This window comes from Hypomesus transpacificus, chromosome 2 (genome assembly GCF_021917145.1).
Source record: "Hypomesus transpacificus isolate Combined female chromosome 2, fHypTra1, whole genome shotgun sequence".
In the NCBI taxonomy this organism is placed as follows: domain Eukaryota; kingdom Metazoa; phylum Chordata; class Actinopteri; order Osmeriformes; family Osmeridae; genus Hypomesus; species Hypomesus transpacificus.
In genome coordinates, this window is record NC_061061.1 from 16,870,150 (window position 1) to 16,893,082 (window position 22,933).

Genomic DNA, 22,933 nt, shown 5'->3' on the forward strand with positions numbered 1-22,933 from the left:
TTGGCTTCACAGATTCCTTGCAGTGATCTCATTCCATTCTTGTCTCGCTAAAAATTAACAGACATTCTTGCAATGCCAATGATGAGGAGTGGTACGGAGTGACGAAAGGGGGGTGAGGGGTGATGAGGAGCGAAAGGGGGGGGGGGGGGGGGGGGTGAGGGAAGGTGAAGGGGGTCGGGGTACGGGCCCACCTTGACCGCTCGCCGGCGGAGGGAGCCCTCGTCGTCCGTGTGCCTGCTGGCGGAGCTGGAGGGACGACCCAGGGAGTTCTGACGTAGCAGGGTGGGCGGGGTGCCCATACCCAGCCTCTCGTAGTCCTGCTGGGCACCAGACCTGGAAGGAGGTCAGCAGCGGTGTGTGTGAGTGACTGTTTGGGTGTGCATGTGGTGTGTATCTGTGTGCGTGTGTGTCAGTCTGCATGTATTTGTTTGTGGTGTGTACGTGTGTCTGTGTTTGCTTTCGTGTGAACGTGTGTTTTGGTTTGTGTTGTGTGAAGTGGGCTGTAACTGTAGATACTACAAACAACTATTTGGTCATGGGATATTGGCTGCATGACTGTGTCACCTACATTACCATCACGGTCATGTGCTCGGGCCAGAATGACATCATCATCATCACATGATCCATCTGGTAAGCCCACACAGATCCCTCTTTCTCTATACGTCCTGTCATCTCTATCTCTCTCTCTCTCTCTCTCTCCTCTTTTGGACTTCCCTGTCTCTGTACAAGTCCTGTCCTCTACAGAACCTCCATCCCTCTCTCTCTATAGTTCCTGTCCTCTATAGGACCTCTCTCTATATAGGTCCTCTCCTCTATAGGACCTCCATCCCTCTCTCTCTATAGGTCCTCTCCTCTATAGGACCTCTCTCTATATATAGGTCCTCTCCTCTATAGGACCTCTCTCTCTATATAGGTCCTCTCCTCTATAGGACCTCTCCTCTATAGGACCTCTCTCTATATAGGTCCTCTCCTCTATAGGACCTCCCTCCCTCTCTCTCTATAGGTCCTCTCCTCTATAGGACCTCTCTCTCTATAGGTCCTCTCCTCTATAGGACCTCCCTCCCTCTCTCTCTATAGGTCCTCTCCTCTATAGGACCTCTTTCTCTATAGGTCCTCTCCTCTATAGGACCTCTCTCTCTATAGGTCCTCTCCTCTATAGGACCTCCCTTCCTCTCTCTCTATAGGTCCTCTCCTCTATAGGACCTCCCTCCCTCTCTCTCTATAGGTCCTCTCCTCTATAGGACCTCCCTTCCTCTCTCTCTATAGGTCCTCTCCTCTATAGGACCTCCCTCCCTCTCTCTCTATAGGTCTTGTTCCTCCAGTGTTCCTCACCTGGAGGAGTGGACGAGGCTCTTCATCTCCTCCACCAGGTGTCGGCGGACCATGTGCTTGCTGTTGGGAATCCCCAGAGCCGTTGCCATGGAATCTGTGTTGAAGGAGGGGTCGAGCACCATGACGGCCCCATGAACTCCGCTGTTCTGGAGACTGTCTGCAAACTCCTGTACGGGGAGAGAAGAGGGACACGGGGCTGTGGTTCTTTGAAAAGTCAAAGCTAAAATTCCGACCGAGGACAAAGTTTTCAACCTCAACGCCTGGTGTTGTGATACGGTATTACTCCAGTCCCACAGAGGAGTATTGGTGTATTCATAACGTGTTTTGTAATGCTGAACTGCCCCTTTTGACTTGTGATGCTGAAGGCTTTTATTATCATCTATTCAGACATGTTGAACTAACAAGGTAACAAGACGAACAAGCCTTCTTACTGACCATGTGGAATACTCTTATGCCTCACCATGGAAAATGCTGGACAGAACAGAGTGCCCAGTGTAAGTATTGACGCTGACTATTAATGTCAAAGCATTTGAATTCAACATTAAGTCCATTCAGAGAACACAGACTTGTAGCTTAACAAATCATCTAGCCTTTCCCCAAGCCAATCCCTTGCATTCTGCATGTTATGTAATACATGACATTCACTGAACTCATTCAGTGAGCGTTTTTATCCAGAGTGGCTACAAAAGTGGGTATAGCACGCGCAGCAGATATAACTGCATTTCTGGTCCTATACTAACAGTAGTACAGTCCTTAATGGCAATGAACAGTCTGTGTTTCTGGACACGGTGCAACAAAAACACCACATATTAAACCCAACACACAGTAGTTTTCCCCACCTTCAGGTCAATTTCTCTGACCCATCTCATGACCCGATGACACGTCCACACCAGAGGGTCCAGATTCTGATGTTCACACTGAATCCGCCGAGCTTGGAGTGCCTTCAGATGTCGCCGATGAAAAAAAGAAATCGAAATGTTTTTCTTTAAAAAACATTTTATGAAGGTTACAAGTTCAAAATAAACTTATACTTAGAAAATATCATTTTTTGTGTGTGAACATAAATTGCGTTGTTTCAGGTTGGGCGAGCAAAACTCCAACCTAGCTAGCCTAGCATCCGTCCATAGCTAGCCTACCTCCTTGTCGAAGTTAAGGATGTGCAACAGCTCTATGCCCAGCAGCAGGCTGGCCTGGTGGAACTTCTTGGTGACGTTGAGAAAACGCTCCAGGTCTCGTCTCGTCAGGGAGTTTAGCATGCGCCCGTCCACCAGGTGTGTGTGGAAGGCTTGGGAGTACTGCGGCAGGCCTACGTCACTCAGCCAGGCTTTGGCCACCCAGTGATGGTCCATGTCGGCAGCCTTGGACAGCCTGCAGGGTGAGGGTAGGGGGAGAGGTCAGGACCAGACGGGGGCATCTGTGGAGTGTAGATACAGGCCAGGGCTGACAACTATAGTTATACAGGATTTATCACGGATGCAGCACTCTGTGATTGTAGAGTAATATTTCAAATCTTTCAGTACCGTTTGGACAAGGCATTAAATCTTCCCATTACAAGGTAAGCAATACTTGTTACCAGATGACACTGTCACAACAACATCATGTCTGTCAAACCCCCGGTACGATAAACTAGAGTAGCCTAGTCAACGCGCAGGATGCTTGTATTCACGGTAACTCACCCTCTGCCGTTCTCCGCATCCCTGTAGTCTTCGATGGCCAGGCGCAGCTTCCTGCGGTGCATGGGGCTGCTAACGCCAAGACCTAGCTCCAGGTCATCATCTGTCAAACCCAGCAGCACCTGGACACACAGGTCACACAACACATCGCAACACTGCCGCAACTACCACGTTGCAACGCTGCCATAGCTACGCCGTATCGAATCACTGCCGTATATAGACATCGTCGAGCTAATAAGACTATATCTAGGGGAAGTGTATGGGTGAGATTAGGATTTGACAGTCAGAGCAACATCTGCCGAGGGAGAAACCATGCATGTACTCTTTCGCTAACTCTGACGCTATGCTAAAGCACTTTTATTTCCCTGTCCTTAAATCACTCCCATCTACATGAGCGATGAAATATAAATATGGGAGAGAATAACAGATAATGCTGCTATTAGGTAATGTAGTTAAACCCTCTGTCTTGAAGTGTTAGGTGAACATAAGTGTAAAATAAGTTAGCCTAATGTTTCTTCGTGTCATACCTTGCCACTCTTAACATTCTCAGAGCAGGCCCGGATGTACATTGGCATTGCCATGACAACTTCCAGCCAAGCTTGCACAGTTCCCGCCCTCCAGATCGACATGGTCGTGGTCCTGGCTAGCTCCACCTGCTGGAGGCGGTCCAGTGGATCCTCACCGTCTGATAGGCTGAGACTGAGGCGGGTGGGGCTTGAGAGGCTGTCTGAGTCTGGATAGGTGGACGAGGGGCAGGGGGAGGAGACATGAGTAGGGGACGTTTGGGAGTAAAGGACGGCAGTGGATAATCCATCCCCAAAACGAGAAAGAAACTTGCAAACCTGTTAATTTACTGGTTGTTTAACTTTGTGTAATTTTCAGGCCATAGACGTACTCACTCCGGTTGTCTTGATTTTGTGACACTCGCTTAATGACTTGCTAACTGGGCAGAGCTCCTATATACAAAGTTGAGTCGAGCCTGAAGGTAATTTACAAACGAACTGTCACCATGGCGGTGTCATATAAACAAGCCTTTCCAAACTCACTAAGTACTTCGCAAGTTTATTTAACTTAGTGTTTGTGTCCAGAGCCTGATCGTAATGTGTGTGTGTGCCTTTAGCAGACCCTTAAAGCTAAAGCGATGTACAGCGGGCATTTAATCCTGCGACTGAAGTAAAAAACATGCAGCCTTTACGAGTTTATACTGTATCATCTAGGAATATTAGACTCTCAGAACTACAGTTTGAAAACCGGCTTCACCAGTCATTTTCGTACATCAGTCTTTCCCCTCTTATGGGTAATTGTGATTATGTTCGTTTTATTTGAGAAATTCTACAAATTTCATGACTGTGGATGTCACACGGTGGCGATAGTATGTTCTCCACCAGGTGGCACTGGCGATCTTATTTAACATTCTTTACTTAACAGTAATTCTTTTTCACAATGTTACACTTACTGTTAGGCTTTAGGAGTTTTAAAAAGGTTGGTTATTGGATTGTACAAGTAGGACTAAGACACTGTGTTGATAATCCTTTACTATTTCCGATTTCACTGCCTTTTGTTCATTCTCTTAACAGTGTTGAGCTGTAATTTCTAGACATCTCTAGAATATCTAGGCCTAAAAGACAAATAAAGTCATTGTTATTATGAGAGGAAGGATATTAAATAAAAAATTTCTTTATTTTGGGCCTTCACTCCACGGTGCATTTGTGTTGCATGAAAGAAAAAGCCTTGCAGCCTTCAATCTGCACAAACCTAGGGGTTTGGGTTCTCGGAGTGTGTTTTAGGGTGATGGAACAGGTTCTGCATGGTTTCCATAGGGCTTTGCTGTCTTCCTTGTTCTTTACTCTGGCCGCCATTAGAATGTTACTGACCCGGAGGGGACTAAAACAGAGTAATTGCGATTCATGTAGTTATGCTAAAAGAGAAAATTATAATTTGTGCTTTTGTTCATGTAAACTCATTTGAAAAAGTTGAACTGCATTGACCAACTCTCATGGGTCAGCCCTAACAAAGAGAGTGAATCAAATAGAATAGGGTCATTTTCCATAGGCAGTCAATTTACACAGAGTTGAATGTGTCAACCCTTTTTCCTGAGAAGACGACGATTCCTACAGGACCAAACTAAGGCCCAGATGGCTGATTCAGTGAAAGGAACATGGACATCAGCCAAAGAGGACAACCACACATTCAAACCACCAGCCTTGACCGTCCAGCGGCCATTTGAAGAGCAACCCGTTGCCTTGGAGACTGGCCAGAGAGTGCGTGAGGAGGAGAATGTTTGTGTTCTGTGTGTCGGTTGAAAGCACACACTGCTGATCAAGTCTGTCCTGTGGTGCTAGGCTAGTCACCGGGATTGTTTACATGTATTTCAGAACTTTAGCTCTGGACTGGTTGCTGACATCACTGAAAAAATACCTTGTGTTATTGAAAAAAAAAAAGTCAAACAGCAGGCCATACACTAAGGTCAACTTGAAGCAGGGCTGGTATCAAAACAAGCAATTCCTTAGGACACCAGAAAGAGTCTGCGCACACAGTTAGCAAACCCAGCAAGACAACTCCGAATATGGACTGACCGATCTGTTCATGAATTAAACATCCAAAGGATCTTATTACTTGACTGAATCACTTTCATAGGTTGCTTCACTGTGTTCAGAGCCCAGGGGATATTAGGTGAGACAGGGAAGGGTCAGTCATTAAGGTTATAGGCTGTGTTATTGACACTGTGTCCACAATGGGCTGTGTTCCAACAGTAACAAATGGCTTCCTTTCCTCATCTCCTCTCCTTCACGGCCATTGTAATGGTCAAGCCAATTGTTTCAGAGAGAGTCTGGGCCATGAAGTAAAGAGGAAGTGGAGAGGAAGCCATCAGGAAGTGTTGGAACACTGCCAGTCAAAGGTGGACTGAGTTTGCTGGGGAAGCTGTCATTTAGGTTTTTTAATAATGGCAGCTCCCAGCATGCGAAAAGGATTTAGGATTAAAGCCAAACCACAACAAACACACAAACAGAGGGAAGAGAGGAAGGCAGCATGGTAATTCTTTGTTAATTATTTTATTTTAAAATAATCTTTTCTTTTTTTTCTCTCATTTAGCTTTAGCATATTTTGCCATGCCTTTAGAATGTATTTTCTATCTGTCACTTCTACACAAATCTAAACCTCAAAGAGTCTCCATGGAGAACAGTTCTTTTTACTTTAAATAAAACTCTTCAATAATAATTAAAATTTCAATAGTGTTACCTCATTTACAAAAAGCAAAAATATTTGCAGATATGAAGGGGATCTTTTTTGCAACATAAAATGATGGATGATAGACTGATAAGAAATATTTCAGCAAGACAGGATCAATAAATATTCCTGTAGCGAGTTGGGGTGAGACCCCTGAATAAAAAAAGTTGAGTTGGCATTTTCAAAACTCACAAAAGCACTCTGCTTACAGTATAATATGTCAGCTTCATCTTATTCAGGCACCACAACAGGCTGTAAGAGGCAAGAATACAGTGACAAATCAGCCATTGGTTGTTGACATCAACTGAGAGCGACTTGCCATGTAAGGATGAGCTATCTAGTGCTATGCAGGGGTCTCTATGCTGATGTTTCTACCCAATCTACACCCTCTCTGCTTTTGGGGAGGACCCTTTGAAAAGCAGCATTATGGTTTCCAATTGAATTTGTGCTCCTGTGACTCTTAACACGGCTTTAGGTAAGATTAACAACAGATGAACAATTAACCAACGTTAGTTCAGTGTCAGGGTAATGGAAAACGATTTCCTGTGAGGCAAGGCAGACTACAATAAGGCTATGGCGATACAGAAAAAAACGTTATCCAAGTAGATATTTTTCTCCTGGAAAAACACTATTAACCTTTGGCCCCTCGTTAATTGCATTTATTTCAGCGACTGCTTGAACCTAAATTCTGATTTCCTGATTTTGGGTTTGACATCGAGGTCAGGGGATAAGGTGTGCGTTTGTTTCAGTTTGATTAGCCTTGCTAAATCTGGATTTAACCCCCAGGGCAAACCAGCAAGCTGTTCATCAGAATGACTTCTCCCTCCTTAAACCTCCCTCCCTCATGGCCATGCTAGTAGGAGTCAGATGGCTGAGCGGTTAGGGAATCGGGCTATTAATCAGAAGGTTGCCGGTTCTATTGCCGGCCATGCAAAATGACGTTGTGTCCTTGGGCAAGGCACTTCACATTACTTGCCTCGGGGAAATGTCCCTGTGCTTACTGTAAATCGCTCTGGATTAAGAGCGTCTGCTAAATGTAAAAATGACTAAATGTAAATGCTAACTCGTAATATAAGCTGAGGCCTACTGTCAATCGCCCTAATAGCAAAGGTCTGTGTGCCACATTCAAACACAAAAATTAGGAGCTGAATAATTAATATTTGGAAAGGATAGGAGTACGACTCGACACAGAATGCGCCGGAGTGCGCACGTGCACTAAGGAAACGCAACTCTGACAGTTGGTTTGTACGAAGACTAGCGTCTTCACTTGGAGCTAAACGACACTGCAGAAGAAAGATATCACTTTCATGTGACGCTTGGATAATTTCTGATTTTGTTTAAAAAGTTTGGCATAAATTATTCTTGATTTCCTTCTTAGAGCTGCTTATCCAAGTAATTAAAACAGGATTATAACTGTGAAGCCAGTGTGGTCTTTGAAAGCTGTTGAAATCACCAGACTTAATCTCTCTGACCTTCCAGGAACCCACGCAATTTCGAAACGGGTCCTTCAGGAAATGAATGAAATGTTTCACTTTCACAATTATATTACCTGACCTGCCTCCACTCCTCTTGAATACTGTTTGATAAATCAAGCCAAGCCCCTCTATATAAACAATCCCTCTCCATCTTATGGATGATTAATACTGCAGGAGGACATGTCTTCTCATTAATGAAATTCTGCCAGGAAATTCTAGAGGTCAAAGGTCGATCCCATAGTCATCATGCAGAGGGGGTGGGGTAACGGCATGCATGGCCTTCCAGACATGCTGCGCCCGGGGACCCCTGGGTCAGTTTCCACAGCTCTTTTCCTGTTAGGAATGGCTTTGCTCACCTGTATGGATCTATCCTAAACTGGCAACAGTTGTAAACAAAGCTAAATAAGTTTAAAAGAGTTCTGAAGTTTAGGTTGAAAGTAAAATATTAGTGTTCTGACAATTTAGGAATCCTAATTTCTCTTGCTGGGATTTACAGATTTTGGAGGTGGATTGGACGTGTTTTGAAGTTAAAGATAGGTTGTTTTATATTGATACCAGATTGAGGTGAGAAGTCTGCACATTGCCTACAGGAAAACCTTTTCGAAATGGATGGCAGGTAAGGAATAGACCAAGCACAGGACAATGAACAGGGGAGTTTAAGTTAAAGAAAACAAAGGGGATGATGGGTAAAAAATGGCAAAATGCGAGAAGCATTCGGGACATATAGACATTTACAAGCACAAAGTGCACACTGACTGTTATTTACAAGTACAGCAGTCCTTCAAGTTTCCAGTTATTGAAGAAAAAAATGAAAACAAAAAAAAAAAATATATAAAGACAATTAAAATAATTAATAACAGAGCTTTTTTCGCTCGGCAGATACAGTGAAAATATCCACGCTTAAGGAACCAATGCCATGTGCACGGTCAACACTATTTACAGAACTGTACAGAGACATACAGATGCAGTTTGCTTGTACTGTTTACACTTGAGCGAAGCAAGACGCACTTCAGGCTTCTAACATGACCTCCGGCCATGGAAAAAACTAAAACTCACACACTTGTTTACTCATGTACACACACAGGCGCACACAAACATACGCACGCGCGCACACACACACACACACACAGCTACATTCGAACGCATGCGTGCAATAAAACTAAACCCTCTCCTCCGCTTGGGGACACTGCTTTAGGTTTGTCTCAACACCTTGCTCTACCAGTCAGCATCCTCCTCTATGTAATAATCGGGGGTGGATGTACCATCAAACAGGCCAGGGTCCAGGGACTTGCGCTGCTTGCCTCTGGCAAAGACTCGTGACAGAGAGCCCAGTCCCATTTTCTCTTTCTTCTTCTTACGTTTCTGGTCCTCTAGATCTTCTAGAGACTGGAGGGGCAGGAGAGAGACGGAGAGATCAGAGGGAGCAGGATAAAGGAATGGGGAGAACAAAGAGATGATGGCACGCGTCGCGTGAGCGAGAGAGTGGAGGAGAGAGAGTGATGATAAGAACACTACAGAGGGCATGGGAGGGTAAAGGTTTCCCCCACACATTAAGCTGGGATCACAAGCTGTAGCCTTCCTATCAATGCAGTAATCATGGAGTGAACTCTCAAAATGTCTAAAACATAATTGAAATAATATAGTTTACTATAGTTTAGTAATAGTATATCGCACAGCAGGGTTTCCCGCAGCACTTTGCAGTTAAGGCGGCCGCCTTAACAACACACGCCTGCCGCCTTGACTACGTTGTCAAGGCGTTTTTTTTTTTTAAATTAGCGATATTCGCCGTGGTTCCGCAAGTTTTCTCCCTTTCATTCAAATGGCAGTCTCCCTTCTCTAGAGAACCGCGTTTATGGAGGAGAACCCCCAGTCCATCAGCAAATCTCACCCTACCACTTTGACTAACACATTTTCTGTGGGAAACCCTGCACAGTATGTATAGTAAAGTAAATGCACCGCATGCTAGTGTATTACAGTACAAAGCATGGTATAATACAGTATAGCATAGCATAGCATAACATACTATCATAGCATAACATACTATCATAGCATAACATGACAGCTTAGTATAGTCTAGTATGGTATAGCATAGCATAGGTTAGCATAGCATAGCACAGCATAGCATAGCATAGCATAGCGTGGTAGATGAAAACTGTGAAGGGGCTGATTACTTGTCAGGGTGTGGTGAGCCACTCTTACATTGCAGAGGGAGTGTGTCCGGTGGCGGGGGGAGTTGATGTCGCTGGGCGTGGAGGAGCGGTCGGCCTCCATGGCCGACGCGTCCGAGATGATGGAGGGCTGGCGGGAGTGACACGGGCTCAAACGCACAGCCGCCACTGCAGGGACAGATGGGTTGGAGACAGGCGCTTCAGACACCAGGGGTTTAGGGAATCTTTTATTTTTTTTATGATGTGTGGTTTGATGGTTTATCATGTATACTTTAGCTGGATCTGTGTGTAAGGCAGTGGTTCTCAATCCTGGTGCTTGTGCCCCCCCCTGCTCTGCATGTTTTAGATGTTTACCTACTCCAACATACCTGATTCAAAGAATGGGTCAATATCAAGCTCAGCAGAAGCCTCACAAAGACCCGTTCATTTGAACCAGGTGTATCGAAGCAGGAAAAACATCTAGAACATGTAGAGCAGGGCAGGGGGGGCCACGAGCACCAGGATTGAGAACCACTGGTGTAACGGTTAGGTCAAAACACACACATTCAAAAAGTGTGTGTTTCAATGTGTGTGTGCCTGTGTCGGTGTGTGTGTGTAGGCATGTGTGTGTGTGCTCTCGTCCTACCCTGCCGGTCTGTGGGGTGTCCGGTGTGGACGTGGTACAGAGTCTGTTGACTCTGTCTGATGGCCGCCGTGAGGGGCAGGTCTGCTTGCATCACCCACTCCTGGTTGTTGCCGTTGACAACGGTTTCCGTGGGCATGGCTAGAGAGTGGCGTTTGGGCACGTCCTTGGTCAGGGTTGCTAATGACTGTTTGGCCTTTAGAAGAGAGAAGAAACACACACGCGTACATGTGTGAACAAATGTCCACCTCCAGTTTGAATGGAATAATCGCTGTTCTTTTAACACATTTGTAGGTTGTTTGTACGTGTGTGTGTGCCCGTGTGTGTGTGTGCTACTGTCTATGTGTGTGTGTGCTTGTAAATGTCTCAGTGTGTGTGTGTGTCTGAATAGGGATCCCGCTACAATAGATATTCTGAGTGAGAGAATTCTCTCCAGGGTTCCATCTGTCTCATGAAAAATGCAACCGTGTCCATGTTCTCCCTGTTGTGTCTCCTGTTGTGTTGGAATCGCTTATGTACAACATAACGATGGACAGAATAGGTGGAGGAGGTGTTAAATGCCACCAGAGAGAGAGAGTGAGAGAGCGGGAAAGAGAGATCGAGAGGGAGAGGGAGAGAGAGAGAGACAATAGCTGAAGCTGATCGGAGTAATGAAGCTGTTACATAAGTTTAATGACTCCAGCTGCTACAAAGCATGTCCTTTTCTGCCAGTGTAGGAGTGGGAGAAATGGCAATTGCGTGTGTGTGGTTGTGTGTGGTTGTGTGTGGTTGTGTGTGGTTGTGTGTGTGTGTGTGCATGTATGTGCTTCTACGTGAGTGTGTTTGAGAGAGACAGATTTTTAAAAGCAAAGAGGTTCAGAAGTGAAGGGGACATGGACTATATTGCATAATCATCATGCCAGGCAGCAGGCTCCACAATCAACAGAACGAACATCGTCACCATCACCGCCATCCATTTATTAATCCCAACGTCATTCTGGATTATCCCTGTTAGAGGCCCAGGCATGCAGGATAGCGACAACGTTTAGCCACTCAAACTAGAACACACAAAGACCTAATCAATGCTGTTAGTCGATAGTTGCCGTTCCAATAGCAATCATCACACCAGTTCTCCTTCCGGATACTCAGAATCCCAGAATTCCTCCCAAGAAATCAGGACAAAGTTCAATTAGGACATTCAAATAAAATCATCCACAAATCAAAGGCTGGGGATCATTCCTTCAGAAGATTCATTCAGATATGGACGGGGGTTAGTGTCAAGTCTGCATTCGGGAGATCCGGCAACAACTTAGTACGGGTCCAGGGGTCAGAGTTCGTAGGTCAAGCGGGGCCTGTTTCTTACCGCCGTGACCCTAGAAGCGAACTCTCGATCCGTGGGGCGATCAAACACCCGGTACTCCATTCTGTGACTCACACAGTTACTTATCTGAGGGGGAGACAAAGTGTGGGGAATGGGCGTGGATATAGGACACACCTACACACACACCTACACACACACAGAAGGACCTACACAGTCAGACACACACAGAATCACCAACACACAAGCACCTACACACAGACACAAGCACAGACACAAGCACATACACTCACATCTACACACAGAAACATCTACAGATACACACACCTCCATAAAGCCCATAAAAACACAAGACCTTTTCTAAGTGCTTCGGGAAACCAAAGGTCAATCAGGACTCTTGAATGGTGAATCTTTATTACAGTACATCTTTGGAACTCCATGTACTTTGGCAATCCCCCTCGCTCTTTTATAAAAGATCCAATCTTTGTGTTTTTCCATTTCTTGTTTCTTCTTTATTTTCTTGCATGTGTACGTGTCGGTGTGTGTGTGTGTGTGTGTGTGGGTGTAAAGGTGTGAGTGTGTGTCTGTCTGTGTGTGTGTGTGTGACTTACCATGGCCAGCTCGGCCTCCAGCTCCTTGATCCTGTTCTCCTTCAGGTCCAGCTGGGAGTGCAGAGCGCTGGCGTTCTCTGAGGCCTCCTTGCTTTGCCTCCTCAGGTCCCACTTCTCCCTCTCCAGCTGGTCCTTCTCCTTGGCGAGGGCCTTCACCACATCCTCGCTCTCCTGGGCGCCGGGAGGACACAGAGGAGAGAGTAATGAATGCTCACCTCAAGCCAAATACCTTTCTAGATGTACTGAGGCTGAGGAGGACACTACACAAGCATCACACAGTCTCTTTTTATTTATTTTTTTAAGATATATTTCGGGGAATTTGTTCATGCTTTTGCAAGCGAAGTGTGACAGGAAAGGCAGGGAGAGTGAGAAGGGGAACACATGCAGCAAAGGGCCAAGGACGGATTTGAACCCGGGTATCTGCGCTAAGGCCTTTTCCTACACAGCACGCGCACTTAAACTGTGACATTTAGCAAACATGTTATACAGGTGCGTACGTGAGCGTGCATGGGTGTCCTGGCTGTGTGAGAGTGCGGCGTACTTTTCTGTGCTGTTCGTAGTTGCGTATGAAGTCTCGTAGCTGCTCCTCTCTGCTCTCCAGCGTGGCATACAGCTGCTGCATCTGGTTCACCAGGTCGGCCTTCTCCACCTTTAGACGCTTGCGGTCCGCCTTCATCGCTATGGAGACGGGCCGGGGAGAGAAGGTCAAGAGGTCTAATCAAATTGTATTTGTACAGCCCTTTTTATGAGTCAAAGAGGGCGTCAGATATGCCTTTAGAATGGCAGCTAAACCAACCTAGACCCTATAGGAGATAAGAAGTAACAAGGATGAATGTACTATATGGCGCATTGTATAAGACTACTGGGAATTGTAGTTCTGAGGTCAGTTCTGGTCTTGGAAACCTGAACACAACACATCCAGAAAAACACACAAGAGCATTTCTCTGAAAGACGTGTTGGTGTGCCTACCCAGCACAACACTAACACTATGCAACTGGAGGATGCTAACTAGGCCGACCCTTAGACATGAGCTATCCTGTCGTCAGAGCTCAGTCCAGGCTTGTAATGAGAAGGGTATGTAAAACACATTTCTTGGAAGATGCAGTTTCCCGGAGCCTAATGCACTGTGACAGCTTCTTGATAGAGAGGTGAATTAGAGATGACCCCTGGTGTCAGTCTGCCAGCCTCCCGTGTCCCCCCCCCCCCCCCCCCCGTGGAGGCTGGGGGCAGGCTGCCTCTCTCCGACACTAGACCCACATGTGTTATGTCGGTCCTGTTCACAAACGTTAAAATATGTATTTCTGTTGTCAGTGGCTGACGTCTCGTACTTGTTTTGTCAACCCTAACATCCTGACTGAAGAACTGTCTCTCTCTCTCTCACTCTCTCACTCTCTCTCACTCTCTCACTCTCTCTCACTCTCTCACTCTCTCTCCCCTTTCATTCTTTCTCACTCTCTCTCTCTCTTTCCCTCCTCCTCCGCATGTCTTTATCCACCCTTAACCCCTTTTACCCGTTGGAGTCGTTCACAAAATTAGCTTTCCTCTTCCCTAACGTGCTCAACTTCACCCACCTCTATCCTCTCTCTCTATTTCTGCTCTCCTCATCTCTCTCTCTTTGCACTCTGCTCACCCTCTTCCTCTTCTCCCTGCTGGAGCCCGGTCTCCAGCTGCGTCTCATTAATTAACTTCCATTACACACTTGTTAATTGAACGACATCCACAAGCTGCATCGGGGGACACGGCTCTGATAGACAGCACAGGCCTATTACAAGGGCAGTTTCACAGGCACCGGGTTTTTTGTTGTTGTTGCCCTTGTCCTCCTCTCTTTCCACTCTTTCACCCCGTTATCCAGGAGAGGGTGTCACGTTGCCAGAGTGATGTTCGAGCCAACTTCACACAGAGCACAAAGGACAAAGACAGTCCCTCATTGGCCCGAGACAGGAAGTTCCTGAGCACCTGCCACAGGATGTGGTATTAAAGCCCCCTTTGAGCCGGAGCTAATTTATGCACACCAAAGCGCCCACCTGCCACTGCGGGGTAACACAACTCTCTCACACGCGGAAATAGAATTCAGGTATTGTTTGAAGCAAAAGTACGTGAGTGCACCGGGTGCATTGCTGACTTGTTTACCAACCGTTTTATTGGGTGTAGAAGAGATGTGAGAGGATGGGAAACCTCTCAAAGAACATCAAGGCAGACAGGTGAGACAGAACTGTGTGCGTGTCTCTCCCTCTGACAGCCAAATGAATGAGTCCCACTCTCTGCTAGCTCTGGGAGCCAGTCCAAGACCTCAGCCTTCCCCAAGTCATTACCCGCTCCGACAGGAAAGCACCAGGGGACGGAGCGAGTGCTAATGTGTGTACAAGTTGGAGGACGAGAAGATGCTGGATAAACTTGGACCTAATGGATGTCCTCGCTGTGAAGAACTATTTCCAGTTCTTTTCTCTCAGTTTGTTTGTGGAGATGGGAGTTTTGAGAGTGTGTGTGTGTTTGTGGCGAGGGAGGCGAGAGTGTGTGGTGTTGTGTGTGTGTGTGTGTTGTGTACACGGTGTGTGTGTGTACTCAAGGTCATTCCAGGTATGATTCAGGTTCTGGTCACAAGGGGCTGTGAGGATACAAAACACCAAAGGCATCAACATCCAGGCAGTCACCTACCCACTGCTCCCCAAAGGCCCTCCTAGCCTGAGACCTGACCCGCCGTGGATACACAGCGCCTCATCATCGCACGCGTAAGTGGTTTGAGACCACATGAAACGCACTCTCTTCAACCAACCCAGCTGTTGTGTGTGCGCGTTTTTTTTCCACGGTTTTGTGAGCTGACAGCTCTAAAAGCCTCTGCCTCCTCTGTGCAGATACTGGAGGGTTGGTAGCGGCTGTGTGGAGTGGCTTTGCTCATTAGTGTGTGTGGAAGAGTAAGTACGTGTGTAAGTGTGTGTGTGAGTATGTGGGTACATGTGTGTACATGTGCATGACTGTGTGTGTGTAGAACATTGTGTTCCCGAGGGAGGCTCAATGACTAGAGTGGCTCCTACTTCCTGTTTTCTGAACCAAAATAGTGGTGAGGTCGCCAGGTGACAGACTGATGGCACGACTAAGAAGATGTCTGATCAGAACATGTCGCTCTTGAGGAAGCATCATCTTTTGGTGTTCAGGTGAATATATGAGTTCTTAAGATGTTAAGGAGTGTTTGAAAATGAAGTGGAAATTAGAGTTTTAGGGGATGCTGTTGTCAGTTTTTTTTTTTTTTACTGCTCTCCTCCGCAATAACAAGCTTCTATTTTTATTCAACACACTTGAAGATCTTGAGGAGTAGCAGGAATGAACACAATTAGACAAGCTGTGCTATAGTGTATTCTAGCATTCCGGTATGGCTGTGGTACACACCGTGTTTAACTAGACTAGAAGGCTGCTTGAATGAAATGTATTCAATCTTATTGATCATGAGGAAAACCTTCAGGGATATAATTTCGATTTCACGTAGATGAAAGCAGAGTAAAGTCAATTTTACATACATCCTTGAAATGATCTCTAATATTTGCTGAATTCTGGAATCCTTTTCCTTGATTTTTATGGATTCATGAAAATGATCTACTGGATCATCTCTTCGAAAAGAACAATAAAAACATCTATCTGATGAGAGTTGGAGAGTTGTGAAAAATCCCCATACACAACATTTTTTACAAGAAAAACACACACAACATCGCAAATACGATCCCACCAATCCCCTCAGTAGAGAAAGAAATATTTGAAAAATTCAGTCAGAGGACACCGTCCAAAACAAGCACGCCCTGAACACCCATGACAAAGAAGGTACTTGAATGCAATCTAAGAACACCTGCGCTGGTTTCAACCCTGCGAGCTTCATTCTCAGGCTGAGGGTCCCTTTGTTTCAGACAACCTGCAGAACTGGAGATGGGAGAGGCTCTCGTTAAGGCTCTCTTCAAGCTGAGCACGTTCTTCATACTAATGAGTGGATCCACTTCTCAGAGACTCTCCATGTACTTCATGGTGTACTCCACAGTAGAACCCATTGTCAAAGCCGGCCAGCCTTTCTCAATCCTGGTCCCCGGGGTCCCCTGCATGTTTTAAATGTTCCCCTTTTCCAGCACCTGATTAAAATGAAAGATTGTTCTTCCGTTGAGCTTGATAATGACCTATTCATTTGGACCAGGTATGTAAGAAGAGGGAAACATCTAGAACATGCAGGGTAGGGGCCCCCGAAGACCAGGATTGAGAAAGGGTAAGTCACCTACAGCAGAGGTCTTCAACCCTGGTCCTCAGGGACCCCCTGTCCTGCACATTTTAGATGTTTCCCTGCTCCAACACACCTGATTCAAATGAATGGGTCTTTATCTAAGCCTGATAATGAGCATGCAGCTCATCCATGCCTGAACTCTAGAACTGCACGGCCAGAAAGCAAACTAATATAGCAATTACTCCAAGAAACACTATTTACATTTAGCAGACGCTCTTATCCAGAGTAACTTACAGTAAGTACAGGGACATTCCCCCAGAGGCAAGTAGGTAGGAAGTGCTTTACCCAAGGACACAACGTCATTTTGCACGGCCGGGAATCGAACCGGCAACCTTCTGATTAGTAGCCTGATTCCTTCCTACTCAACACTCTTGAGAACGTCATTGTTTTACGCTCGATCGCCATTGGCTGTAGGTGGAAGACGCACCTGGCTGTACCTCAGGGTACCTGAGGACGCCATCGGGTCTGACGCGACGTGATGACAACCGATTACCCACAAGCTCCCAGGACAACCGTTGACCCTGACAAGCGCTGGGACGCCTGCTCAGGCCCAACCAGGGAGCACGCCAGACCATTAAAAATGGATCAAACGCTGCTTGTTAACTGGTGGTCTTGGAAGCCTTAGATCTGAGTGCGCGTGTGTTTGAAGCAAAGGGGCATGGACACTTCAGTGGAAGAATCAGAGGGAGAGAGTGTCTTTGATAAAGACATTTCAGATAGAGATAAAAACGGAATTCACATTATGCTGAGTAGCCCACAGACTAACAGTATCATTTTGTGCAGAAAAGCCACTTTGAAAACCCATCCTGAAAACCCAGCATGTTTATTAACTAGTCAGATTGAAATGTAGCCGTGGTGTCATCTTCCATTGGAGCTTCAAATTCTGACCTTCGCAGAATTAGAGACCACCATTTCCAAACCCCACAAGCTCATTACAGCCTGTCTGCATACAGAACGATCCTTTATAATGGGAAGGGCTGCAAATGAACGCCCCAGGGCTTATTAGGTCAGCTCATTAACAAAGACCACACCCGTAACCGTTTCTGGATGGATTCTGATTGGCTGCGTTCTTGATTGGAGGACAGCTGGACAAAGGTACCTCAGCCAACCACTGGGGGCCACTGTGATCTCAATTAAAACCTCCCCGGAGACAGACTCTTCTGTTATGACAGACTAGGGCCTTCTAAATGATCTCTTGAGATAAAAGGCGACCCGAAGCAAAAGATAATAAATCACTTAGGGAGGTTTGGAACGCATCAGCAAGACTATTTCCGACTATTTCAGCATTCGACTCTTCCTGAAAGGCCCCTTCATTTGTTCAAACCTCTAAAACCTCCAATTAATTGAACGGAATCGGGTCAGGCAGTTACGAGAGCATGGATACTTTATGAGTAACTGCAAAGTGTGTGTGTGTGTGTGAGTGATTATTCTGAGAAAGGGACCCTGAATACAGTGCCTGGCTGCTCTATGTGAACATTGTAGCGTGAAAAGGCACTAAACGCACCAGCCAGACTGTGCTTTGATGATATACAGGCTGTCCAAGACTTTAATTTCTGCCTACAATGACAGGGAATTCCTAAGAGATAGTCATTAGGGCACTGTGGAAATGGCTAATTAAAACAGTCTACGTGGCCAAACAACACTGAATAATTGAACCAAACTTGTTTGGTGGCTAAACTGAGAAACAGTTGGACACCAGAGAAACCCAGAGACTGAACAAGGCTCATATTCTTTACATCCAATATAATTAATTCGAACTATTTCTCACAGTTTGTCCATTGAAAAATTATTCATTTTCAAACCGTTTGTTGGCTAATCGTTTAATTTGCTTTCCTTGTCGTCTTTCTCTCTGCGAAAAATAATGTATCTTTCTTGCTGCAAGAAACACAAGACAGGGTAACTATCAGTGACCCTGAGACACAGGCATAATTGCATACGTCTCACTTTGTTCATCTCTCCCCGGCTACACCCCCTGATCTGTACCCCGGCCTTCCTCTGCCCACGCCTGCCAGCACTGGTGTCCACGGGCATCACAACAAACCTGGCAATTGTGAGCAGGTGGCTATTAGCAAGCAGCCCAATTACAGGGCTCACAGCATGGTGCCCTGACACGACGATGGAGTAGGCATGGAGCCTCACAGTCTGGGTGGCACTACATCTATACACACTGGTGGTGGTAGTGGTGAGGGGGGTGGAGAGATGGAGAGAAAGAAACACAGAGCCTACTAAAGTCATGCATATGTGGGGGAGAGAAAGAGAAAGAGAGATAGAGAGAGGGAAGTTGGGAGAGAAAGAGTGAATACTACAATCAGAGAGAGTGGTGGAGGGAGAGAGTGACAGAATAGAATAGATCAGAGATTATGTTGTACTGTATTAAACTTTCGTTGCACTTTGCATTAATTACATCAGATGAGAACCACATACTTAAACTTAACTTTTTGTCTAAACAAATTTTCTGTTAAACCAAAGCTGTGGGAAATGAATGACTGAATATCAACTCTTAAACTTCATAAATGTATAATCTAGGTTATATTTTTTCAGTGAAAAAGTTTTGTCCCCATGTTGTGTTAGCTAATGAGGAAGTCTGTGTTTGGCAAAACAGAAACATTTCAAATTTTTGGGGCAGCCAGCAATTTTACAGCCAATTAAACTCCAGCAATAATGTTCAATCCAATCGGCTTTGGCGAGGCGGGTCTTTCTCCCTGGCTACTTTAGTGAAACCACTGTCAATCAAACTCAAGCTGGATGAAAGCAAAGGCTCACGTTACTCAACAGAAGTTACAAGGGTAAAAACTAACTGATCTGCTTTTATCCTTTTTTTAATGACTTAACTGTCGTTACCGTTCGTTTTCATGACAGTACAGTCAGACAGTACAGCTAGGTGAGCGTTAACCTGATGTGGCTAGGTCACTGTTCCTTTAACAGAGTCTTGTTCCGCGGTTGCCATGGTTTCAGTGTTGTCAGTCTCCTGGTGCTTCATTGGCCCACAGGTTCACTCTCCAGGATTTAGCTCTCCTCTTTCAAAACAAACCCACACTATAATTATCTCTGCAACTGCTCGTTAGCATGCACCATGAGAGAGAGAGATTTCCATCATGGATTCATGGAAAACAACTGATAAAACAACAGCACAAACAAGAAAACAAGAACAAAATCGGATGACAGATGTGTTTCTAGTTCCTGTTAGGATACAACAGAAAATAGAGCCGGCCGAGCCAAAATGTCTGGCTCCCTTCCCAAAGGTGGCCACTCTGTTGCTAACACGGGCTAACGCCAGCTAACCTTAGCGAACCAGCCCTCTGCCACCCGCCATGTCAAAGCCTCAACACAAAGCACATTTACAGTGAAACCAAGCCAGGGAAAGATGCCCATCGTTTGACATTGAGATGCAATATGCAGTTGGTGTAACAGTAACAGGGTCCAGAATCCTACTAACGGCTTGATAGAAAAAGGACATACTAGTCCATATATGACTCCTGCAGTAGAGCCTATACAGTGTTAGCTATTGGATTGTATATACATGCTGCATAGTTCTGCATAGAGTGCAAATTAACATACAATCTTTGTGGAAGCTTTTCACTTCTGAAAGCAAGCAGAGTAGATGTAAGTTAAGTTCACTCTATGACCAATAGAATTTCTTCTTTCTACATAACAAAGATTACTATATCACAAGATTGAGAAGCAACAACCTTATAGTCCAACATCAGGTCACCTCTCTTGTAAGCGCTGGAGGCTACCCCCTTGACACAATCTAAACAAACTGACATTAATTTGCGGATGACAACTAGCAATTTCCGTTGTCCTCCCACACAAGGGGGTCTGACTTGATCTTAGGGGCAGGTCTGCCTCGCTTAACATCTCCAGACTCCTGGAAGCTGTAGAGTCCCTCCAAATTTATCTTTCATAACTTGTGATTGTTCTGCGTCCCTGCAGGGGTTTGGAGGCTTTGGCCCAGCGTTTGGCTTTTGTGTAAAATCGGGAGTCATAAAAAGTCCAGAGGTTTTCATTTTAAAAGAGTTGCTGTCAAACAAACAGAGGGGGAAGCAGGGGTAGTTTGAGACGTGTCTCTGTTCAACATTCCTCTGTTCCTTTTTCTTCTTATCATCTCAGCAGCGTAGGCAGCAGCAAACTGACAAGCAAAGAGTCACAGGAACAAAATCCCATGACAACCCTTGATGTGTTAATTTGATAGCGAATGAAGTTTTTGTCCTCCACTGTACACCACCAACAACCACTCTGTGTGGGAGATCATTTTCTTTTGATTAAATTTAATAATTCATAACTGAATAACTGTCTGCTTCTCTCAACTCAGTGTTGCTTGATGACAGTTATGTCAGAGAGGGGGACTGATGAGTTTGGTATTTAGACCGAGATATAAAAATGCATGTGTGTGTGTGTGTGAGAATTAGTTGAGGGTTCATTACATTGAACAAATCCTTGAAAATGTTGCAATGTACTGTAAATGAGGTACGCTTGGTATTACAAACATCTATGTTTAGGGAGGAAGAGAAGCCTAACCGAACACAAACGGCATAAAACAACTTTGCTCATTTATGCTTGGGCCAATCCATTGGTCTCGAGGCACGGGGGTCAGACAGATCAAGCGTTCCCAAAAGGCTCGACCGTCTCTCTGAACGGTGACTGACCCAGGTGTGTGTGTGCTCCCCTCACCCTGCAGCGCCTCCTTGGCGCGGTCCAGCTCCTGTTCCTTCTGGGCCAGCTGAACGCGGAGCTCTGTAGCAGAGAGCACGTCGGCCGAGCAGCCTCCCTGGCTCTCCTCCAGGTCCTTGCTCAGCATGACCTTCATCTGGCGCAACAGGTGCACCTCTTCCTGCAGCTGGGCCACCTCCTCGCTCAGGAGAACTGGGGAGGGAGGGAGAGAGGGGAGGGGAGGAGGGAGAGAGGGGAGGGGGAGAGGGGATGGAGAGAGGGGAGGGAGAGATGGGAACGTTTACAGATCTGTTCTGGTGTTTTACGTGCCGTGTATTTTTTTCTTCTTCTTCAAATAACTGAAAAGATGAAACTTTACCGAAATGAAAATGAGAAGAAAATGTGAATTCACACACTGTTGGGTTATTTTTTCGTAATAGTCAATGGTTAATTGGTGGCGAGCGTTGTGTTTGAGGTCTCGGTAGGAAATGCTTTCACGTATTTAAGTAGTGCGTTTTCACATGGTGCCCGTGGGAGTCTCTCAAGGATAAACGGCTCCAAATGGATCCATTTGTTTTCCGGGGGACAGTTAGTATGTGAAATGACTGCCTGTTTGTATGAAGCAACATGAGTCAGAAGAAAGGAGGGAGGGGGACGGATGTTACGACGCCACTTGCTGTGAAAATGGTTTGTGCTTCATGTGTTGTGAGTGGGGTGAGAAGAAGACGATAAGAGGAAGCGTGGTTTTATATCTCTGTTTTTTACTGATGGCGGTTCTTCAAACAACCTCTGATGATTAGAAGAAATGGAGAATGAGGGAGACAAAGAAAGTGAGAAATATATTCAGCACGACTTAATGACTTGTTGATACTGCTCGATACTGCTGTCTTTGGGTCGTTTGCAGATTCCTGTCACTATAATAACCTATAAGTTGAACGACAGAGTTGTAGAAGACGAAAATAGTGCTAAACCCGAAAAGGAAACCGGTCAAAAAAATATGTCCAATGGTTCTTATAGAGAGAAAGATATATGCTGTGAGTCTGGAGAATGATATATAGCATAATGAGTCAACTCATTCTACCCAATTTCAAACTTCCCCAGGGCACAAGATAAACTGGAAGAAAACGTATCTTCTTTGTCTCGTATTCCTGCTCTACCAACTGCCAAAGGATAAATCACAGGCTCCTCATCGCAAGCTCCTCATCGCTGTCTGACACTGAAATCGGCGACAATGAATGGGGAAATCAAACACAAACACACAATCCCAACTGCCAAAATATTTAGAGAATAACTGGCAAATTAGATGGGAACTCAGGGTTCTGCTTTGGGTTTGATGAAGTGTTGAACAGTCCTCTTTTTAGTGGAGCCAGACCGACGATGTGGTTGTATTGAAAAGCTGATTGTCTGGCACAGTACATTGGACTAACTATAGATTGCTGGTAATTAGCAGTTTGGCTCTCTCTAAGGATGTAACCTAGTGTTGGCTTTCTAACTACGGCCTAAAAACAACTCCCACATCAGTTTAAGAAAAGGAAACATTATTTTGGTGTTATTTACAGGTAAAGGTTTGCTTAATTGGTTTTCCTAAAAACAGAAAGCTTCACGTGTTGAAAACAAAAAAA

The 22,933-nt window shown here is 45.5% G+C and overlaps 1 protein-coding gene across 6 annotated transcripts in view; it reads right to left on the reverse strand.

Annotated features, from left to right (window-relative positions):
- LOC124479976 (kazrin-like) overlaps positions 1-22,933 on the reverse strand; it is a 97,429-nt gene that overhangs the window by 999 nt on the left and 73,497 nt on the right. For 3 of the 6 annotated variants that reach the window (XM_047038973.1, XM_047038982.1, XM_047039001.1), the window contains 13 exons: positions 21,333-21,524; positions 12,948-13,084; positions 12,407-12,577; positions 11,841-11,924; positions 10,502-10,694; positions 9,908-10,044; positions 8,971-9,094; positions 3,533-3,738; positions 3,009-3,127; positions 2,469-2,700; positions 2,172-2,273; positions 1,333-1,499; positions 192-333 (listed from right to left, as the gene is read on the reverse strand). In XM_047038973.1, coding sequence (XP_046894929.1) covers positions 192-333; positions 1,333-1,499; positions 2,172-2,273; positions 2,469-2,700; positions 3,009-3,127; positions 3,533-3,738; positions 8,971-9,094; positions 9,908-10,044; positions 10,502-10,694; positions 11,841-11,924; positions 12,407-12,577; positions 12,948-13,084; positions 21,333-21,524 — 2,006 coding nt within the window. Of the gene's footprint in view, positions 1-191; positions 334-1,332; positions 1,500-2,171; positions 2,274-2,468; positions 2,747-3,008; positions 3,128-3,532; positions 3,739-6,042; positions 9,095-9,907; positions 10,045-10,501; positions 10,695-11,840; positions 11,925-12,406; positions 12,578-12,947; positions 13,085-21,332; positions 21,525-22,933 lie in introns of those variants that run through there. The other 3 variants (XR_006957497.1, XM_047038992.1, XM_047039013.1) reach the window with 3 other exon arrangements.